Consider the following 8,151-nt stretch of genomic DNA (forward strand, 5'->3'; position numbering starts at 1 on the left):
GACAGAATTAGAATAGAGAAACTTGCTTATTAACTTTGTTTCGATAATGAAGAAAACGAATGAAAACATTTAAATGTCACAATTTATTAAACAAAATATTTTAATTCTAGCACTAAATATTCAATTGTTCAACAATTAATATTTATAACATACAACAATTAAAATAATCACAATTTATAACAATTAAAATAATCACAATTTATAACAATTAAAATAATCACAATTTATAACAATTAAAATAATGATATTTATATAACAATTAGAATAATATTTATAACAAGTACAATAAATGAAATGTAATTTAACGTCCTACAACTAATAATATTTATAGCAATTAACCTTATGTACAGCAAAATATCAAATAAGTAGGCCTACACATACATGTACAGGATACGTACATGTATATGTACAATGTGCTTTTGATACGCCCAATAATTATGCTCTAGAGGCTAAGTTAAATGTCCAATAGACTTTAAATTTATACACAGTATTTACGGTCATGAGACGGAGTAGCCTATTGCTTTTCAACGATTTCAGATAATTACTGCCAGAGTTATGACCCTTGATCACTTGAGAAATCTTGCGGACGTGCTAGAAGTTAAAGTTAATATAAAATTATGCACAGTATAATTTATAAAGGCATTGAGACAAACAATTGAAACAAATTCTAATGATTTCTGATAATTACTTAATGGGTGGGTTGTTACTTTTTCCTGAGTTTAAAAGTGAGTTGTAAATGTTTTCATTACTGACAAAAGAAAAAATATTTGACATCACTTGTTGACTACCTGGACGACTTAGCTGCTGCAGTAGTATGTTTAGTTGCCTAAGACTTCACAATAGGAGTTTGAAAATTAACTAAATATGCACATACAGTAAACACTTGCTCAGCTATATGTTTCATTGACAACTGTAGTTCCCCATGCAAAATGTGATACATTCTGATACGCTGAATTGCACGTTCAATATGGATACGCACACTTGAGATCGTGTTGGACAATGACCCTTCTTTAGCAGACAACTGGGGTCTCTCTCTTCCCTTAAATGATGGCATATGTAACTTCACTCCCATATCACTTAAGATACCTTCAATTACAAAACCTCTGTCTGCCATAACAGACCCTTTATTAATCTCAGGTCTCTGCAACAGATCTGCTGAATCAGATGTAATATGTCTGTCTGAAGCACGACCACCATAGGCACGACTAACATATGTTATTCCTAACTGGGGGCTGATGCCAACAAGAAATTTGAAAGTGTTGTGATGTTTGTAATTTGAAAAAAACTGTTTCTTTTCTTCTAATTTACTTGGGTTTTGAACAAACAACTCGGTGCAATCGGGTATTACTCTAACATCTTTATATGAACCCATAGCATGTGACTGGTTCTCCTCGGTGATGTCTCGAGTTGAAAGTTCACACAACAGTTTAAGGTCACTGTACATTAAGTTTATCCATGAACTGAATATTGACGATACTGTTCCAATTGAAATACTGAACCTCTGAGCCAAGTCTTCAGTTAGAAGTGGTGATTTTAACCGCACCATAGTTAGGAAAAACTCATCCAGTAAACTCATCTTTCTGTCTGGACCTGGCTTGTTTGTGTAAAATTTAGTAAAATTTTCTGTTTGAAGAGTAGTATTTCCTCTCCAGTTCTTCATGTTTTGCGCACGTGGCTCAAGAAATTCAAACAATGCAAGAAATGTTTCATAATTTGGAAAACCAGTCCAGTATTGCATTTTTTGGGGATTGCTCTTTATCTGATCCAAATCTAAAACTTGATTTCTGTAAATTTCATTTAATTTTTCTAAATTCTCCAGTTTTTTCATTTTTGCTTCTATCTCTGGTAAAAATGTTCTGATTGCTTCATCCATTTCTTGCATTTTTGTAACAATATAATCATGACCTTCCGGCTGTGGGGTAAGAAGAGCATGTTTTTCCAAACCTTTAGTCTGTAAGGACTGTGAAAATGTAAGGCAGCAACGCTTCTTGGGTGGGATGGATGAATTCTGATGTTCTTTCAGTGGAGACAAGACAGGTCTACTAGAATTTCTGCTGGGCCTTGGTGTTGGTTCCTTTTTGAACGAAAATACTGTTGGAACAAAGCCTGGGCCTGAGGGATTACTTCCTTTTTTACCTAAAAATACAAGGCTATACTATATAATGCTATCAAATATTCATTTTCTAATTCTGATAAATTTCGATCATACATGTAGATTAGTTAAAAAAAAGTAGGACGTTAAACCCCATTTCACTCATTCCCTAATTTAGGTACTAAAAAAGGCCTATCTAGGGGAGAGAGAAATGGGGTTTAACGTCCACTCGACACAAACTAGGTCATTTCGGGAATAACATACGGTTCAATTTTATTTTAATAATTCGCTTGCACGTAGGGGTCTTTAGCAGTGGGAGGAAAGAGAGAGAGAGAAATGGGGTTTAACGTCCACTCGACACAAACTAGGTCATTTCGGGAATAACATTCGGTTCAATTTTATTTTAATAATTCGCTTGCACGTGACGTAGGAGTCTTTAGCAGTGGGAGGAACCCGGAGAAAAGCCACGAGGTTGGACAAGCGACCCTACTCCTTGTCACGTACAACCAGGGAATCGAAACCACGCCAGTTGACTAAATGAGTGAATGACGTACAGACTTTATTGTACAGCGCGCACGTACGTGCTTACCATTTAGCCATCGAACCCCACTGCTCTAGCCTAGACTCTAGGGGAGGGAGGCGGGGGTGTGACATTCTTCCTTCAAAACTGGGGAGGGAAGCTTTAATTTACATAAACCTATGTTAGATATCTTCATGTAAAAAAATATAATGACTTCCACTTAGTACTTGTTACTTTAGGCCTAAACCAAATGATATAGGGCCTATAATATATTGGCTATATATAGATATTATTTCCTATTTATTGTATTATCCCACTCTTACTGCAGCGGAAAACACAACTCTATATCTAGATATAATGTGTGATCAAAAAGAAAACAAGTTAGACCTACCTCCTTTAAAATGATCTGAACAGACCCTGTGCCAGTTACGATAATCCCAATCATCACGTCGGATCGCTGTCATCCATAATCTGAACTGTTTGTTGTTGTGCTTTGGAAATCTATAATAGGATCTTTTCACATTATTAATTTTATCCTTTCCTCGCTGGTTACTGCAGTTGGGAACACAACAAAACTGTCCACCTCCATATTTCTTCCTGAATGCTTTCAGCGACCTTATAATTTCTTGTTTGTTTACATATGAAATTTGACTTTGCACTTGGACGCAGTGACTCGCCATAGCCAATGACGTCTGCGTTAAACCGGAACTACTCCAACGCGCAAAGGATCATGGGTAACCATGAAACACCGTATTGGGTAATTCGAGCGAATTGTTATTATGTGTTATTTTGGAGTTCAGCCTATTGAGTAAAAGTAATACGACGCGCCCTACGTTATCATAATCATGATGCATATATTTGAAATGAATTCCGGTAGTCTTTCAAATAAATTCACCTACAGCGCCTTTATCTGGCCTGTGGAGAGATCAAAATGTATTATACATTTAAAATAAGTGAGTTTTGTAGGAGGAATCGGGGATTTTTAGAAGTGAATTCCGGTGATTGTAAATGAATTCCGGTGAATTCTGGTGATTAGTCTACCCGAAAGTACATGTTTATTTAACAATAAATAAGTGTTTAACAGTTTATTTAACAATAAGTACAACTCAGTTAATTAACTGCTATTCTAATAACGAGGGGGATGAAACAGCCCAATAAAAAAATAGTTTGGGATGAAATAGCCCGGGGTGAAACGGTCGTGGGATGAACTGACCCGCATACATCCGTTTTTTTCCCATAAGAAAACATGATATAAGGTTTTTCTTACGGGAATTCTGGGATATTCTCATCGGTAGCACGTCATTTCGGTCCCGCGTCATTTCGGACTCAGCACAAACGTCGTTTCGGACTCAGTATGGCGACTTTTCGGACTTACTCGGTGTCATTTCGGACTCAGTCAAACGACATTTAGGACTCGGACCGGCGACATTTCGGACTCGGACTCGGACTCAAATAAAACTTAAAATTATGTGTGTATATATTAGTAATAGCTGTTTTTCTTTCGTTGTAGGTGAGGCTCAAGACAGACCATTCACATTAATAAAGATTTAAACATTGTTAGTCTTGTTTTATTTATCCCATACAGGCCATTACTTGACAACACGCCTTTGAACTTGAACTTGAAGTAAAACCTATGCTACTTGCCTTTTTTGTATTTGTTTATTTACTTGATCGGATATTATTGTATTTTGATGAGTAAATTGACGATAATCGATCCGCGATTGTTGTTTTAATCTAGCGATTAGTGAATCCAGCGATTAGTGAAACCATCCCATTGTTGTATTTAAGATTAATAGCGATAATTGATCGGCGTTTCTAATAGCCGCTAAGAAATGATTGAGAAATAAAAACACTGATCGGCGTTTCTAATAGCCGCTAAGAAATGATTGAGAAATAAAAACACTGCAACTCGTATTTAATCTGGTGTTGATTAATGAAAGCAAGCTGAGATTAATGAAGCCGTTAAGAAATGATTGAGCCCAAGCTCAAATGTATTATATATATGTGCCATATTTCAATTCAAATCATTCTCAATTTTTACACGAATCTATCATGGCTAGTGGAAATTGCGTAAAGTGTACCAATCCTGTCCGTCCTCGACAAGAAGGCCTCCAGTGCGATTCTTGTCTTTTATGGCAACATCGAACCTGCGATTCCGGTACGTAATGAAATTTTCTTTATTGTTATTTATTAAAACGTTTTAAATTTGTCGTTTCTTGTAAGTTATTGTTATTTATTAAAACGTTTTAAATTTGTCGTTTCTTGTAAGTTATTGTTATTTATTAAAACGTTTTAAATTTGTCGTTTCTTGTAAGTTATTGTTATTTATTGAAACGTTATAAATTTGTCGTTTCAGCTTGTAAGTTATTGTTATTTATTGAAACGTTATAAATTTGTCGTTATTGTTATTTATTGACACGTACCCGCAATCCGGGAATATTATTATTTTATTTATCACTATTTCAGGCATCACTCGGGATGAGTACAGGAGTTTAAACCGACATAGAACTGCTTTTGAATGGAAATGCTGTAGATGTGTTCTCCGGGCAGTGGACAAGATGCTACCAAGCCAGATTGCCTTGGAGGGATTTGTGGTGGATTTTGAGGCGGGGTTATGGCAGGCCCTTAGACGCCGTTTTGTAGATATAAGAATTCAAGGATGCGTGTTTCATTGGACCCAGGCCGTTTTCCGGAAAATTCAAGAAAAGGGATTCCAGGTATGTTGTGCGTTCTTCTTATAATAAATCTTCTTATAGTAAAATAAAAAAATTCTTATTATAATATCTTCTTTTAAAGTACAAGTGCACAAATAGATTTTCAGTATTAATATATTTCTAATATTTTATTATTTCAGACAGCGTACAACGAAAAGGGGGACGTGTTTAATTATTTGAGGCGATTGATGGCTCTCCCTTTCCTGCCCGAAGAACACGTGGCGGGCATGTTTGCCCATTTGAAAGACAGGTGCCCAGAACAGTTAGAGCCGATATGTACATACATAGAAGATCAATGGATTTCATCTCGTCTGTTTCCAATAGAAGATTGGTGCGTGTTTATGTTGCCAGTGAGAACCAATAACGACGTGGAGGGCTGGCACAACAGACTAAATTCCCGTGTCAACGCCAGAGGTCCTGTGCCATTTTATCTATTGATTTGCGCACTTTTTTCAGAAGCTACAAAGATACCACTGGACCTCACAATGATGTCGGAAGGTTCATTGAGACGACACCAAAGACGTCGGTATCGACATGTAGAAGGCCAACTTTTTAATATATGGGATTCATACAATGAAAAACAGATGAGCACTAGTAGACTATTAAAAAAAATAAGTCATTTGTATGGTCCACCCGCTCAGTGAAAAACAATTACATAATTAAAAAAATGAAAAAAAAAAAAAAAAAAAATGAATAGCCGACTAAAGCTATTTTTTCATCAAATAAATACACGTGTTGTTATAAATGTTGCGTTAATGTATGAATGTGTATGTATTTATACAATAAATGAATGTTTTATATGACCGTTGTTATCGCTATATGGTATGTTTAAAAATAAAATAATATGCCCGTTGTTATAAATCGATGTTATCATTTTATGCTATGTTGATAAATAAAATAGTTCATAAAGTAAATTGGCGTCAGTGTGTTGTATAATTCTATCTTACCTACCCGAGTCCGAAACGTCACCTACCCGAGTCCGAAACGTCACCTACCCGAGTCCGAAATGTCACCTACCCGAGTCCGAAATGTCGGGGACATATTTTTTGGAGTCCGAAATGACGTAAGTCCGAAATGACGCGGGACCGAAATGACATGTAATCTTCTCATCTTGCGTACATGTAAACATAGACGGGTTATAAGCAAGATAAACTGATAAAGTATTTTAAAGGGACAATGACACTCTTGCTGGCTTGAAAGCTCCAGAAAATAAATAATATCTCGAAGTACTAGATGTTTAAGTGTCCTACCTGTTGTGTAAATTATCCATTACATCCTATTTCAATTGTCCAGAGGGTTCGAAACTATTTTTAAATCGAAGTTTCATTTGAAAAGGTTCACGTTAGACGTTTCAAACCATTATGTTGAATTTTTCAAAAATTTTAAATAAGGTGTGTTAAGATGAAATTTGTATCATCAATTAATTGAAATATTCTAAAATAGTACAATTTGTTGACCAGAATAAAGATTGGGGCATATTATTCAGTTACAACAAGAGTGGTATTGAGCCTTTAAGTAAAGTCCTCGACTTCGGTTATGCTGGGAAAGAAAGACTTCAGAAAAAAAACCTCGACAGAAAAACCTCGGTCTGCCGGCCTCGGTTTTTCTTTTTCTCGGGTTATTTTCTTCAGTCTTTCTTTCCCCAGCATAATTATAACCTTAGTCTCGTGCTTTATCCTACACATAATGATCGATTCATAAACTAGACTTGAAAAGTTTACGTATGTCCTTATTAGGAATGACATTCCTTTCACGGATTATTCGACCTTACGAATACGATGCCTTTCTCTGAAGAACAAGACCTTTGATCTAATTCCTGGTATTATCTATCAGTTTTCAAACTCTCGGCTTTTAAATTACCTGTTTTAAGTCTCAAAATAGTGGAATGTTTCTTTCGCTAATACTATTCAAATTCAACTTTTCAACAAATAGACCCCACCTGTTAAAACTCCACTTTCCTGTTATAGACCCTTACTTCCAGAAACATTTATCAACGATATTACGAACGATGCCGGCTTGGATGTGCGAGGCTATGTTGACGCGCGACCTAACGGAAAAGCGCCCTCTATGGGAATTTGACACTGGAAAGACACGAATGACTCACTTTATATTTTTGTTCAATTCATTCGGATTTGGACAAGAACTTAACCAATCTGAACGACAAACCCACCCTACCTGCAGAGAAGTGACTCCGACAGTCAATATTCATAATCTAATTACAAAATAATATGGCCATCAGTTACAAAAGGTTTGACCCCCCAAATTTGTAGTGGGTCACACTCACAGTGGGTGTCCAAAACTGTTCATACGAGTAAAAGTCAACTGGTCAGATAATAATAGTAACTAGACCTGCAAGCAGCACTGAACCGGCTCTCAGGAATCAGACAGGAAGTGTGTCATACAATAGCCCATTTATCGAGCTACCAAACAATATTTGAGATGTTTTGATCCGGTCACACCCGACGGTGAAATGCCGATTTTTGAAAGAGCATCGATTTTTTTTACTGTCTTTTTTTTTAAATATCGAATATTTATTTGACTACTTCCTGTTTACGGATCATTATCGGGATAGATTTAACAAGTGGTATGAGAACTTAACTTCCTGTACCAGAAGTTTCAGAAAGATCCATTGGACAGTTTTACCTCCCTTATACCATTAGAAGCAGATTTACAGATATAACGATTTTTCGACTTTTTTTCAAAGATTGTGGCCCTTTTGGACCATTTATACTATATTGAGGCTTTTAAATTTGGATTCACACCATAGACCACCGTTAGGACTCTAAGTTATAGAAATTTAAGAAAGGAAATAAGAGAAGTTTTCG

General features: G+C 36.0%; 2 protein-coding genes across 3 annotated transcripts in view; both read right to left on the reverse strand.

Moving 5' to 3' along the window:
• Nucleotides 1-7,405, reverse strand: part of LOC126818838 (myosin regulatory light chain 2, smooth muscle minor isoform) — an 83,205-nt gene extending 75,800 nt beyond the window's left edge. Inside the window, exon 1 of one of the 2 annotated variants that reach the window (XM_050546476.2) lies at nucleotides 7,266-7,405. The gene's annotated coding sequence lies outside the window, so the exon portion shown is untranslated. Of the gene's footprint in view, nucleotides 1-7,186 lie in introns of both variants that reach the window. The other variant, XM_050546475.2, reaches the window with a different exon arrangement.
• Nucleotides 315-3,896, reverse strand: LOC126818825 (uncharacterized). The gene is made up of 2 exons (XM_050546429.2): nucleotides 3,004-3,896; nucleotides 315-2,136 (listed from the first exon to the last, which is right to left on the reverse strand). Exons 1-2 carry the CDS (start codon nucleotides 3,290-3,292, stop codon nucleotides 827-829), a joined length of 1,599 nt encoding a protein of 532 aa, XP_050402386.1. The 5' UTR covers nucleotides 3,293-3,896; the 3' UTR covers nucleotides 315-826.
• Nucleotides 7,406-8,151: the final 746 nt, after the last annotated feature.

This window comes from Patella vulgata, chromosome 4 (genome assembly GCF_932274485.2).
Source record: "Patella vulgata chromosome 4, xgPatVulg1.2, whole genome shotgun sequence".
Classification (NCBI taxonomy): domain Eukaryota; kingdom Metazoa; phylum Mollusca; class Gastropoda; family Patellidae; genus Patella; species Patella vulgata.

Bases quoted from the DNA above. Each gene is read 5' to 3' on its own strand.
- LOC126818825 (XM_050546429.2), bottom strand. From the start codon at position 3,292: ATGGCGAGTCACTGCGTCCAAGTGCAAAGTCAAATTTCATATGTAAAC. The intron at 2,137-3,003 runs GTAGGTCTAACT...TTGTATTTTTAG, and splicing joins TTCAGATCATTTTAAAGGAG to GTAAAAAAGGAAGTAATCCC.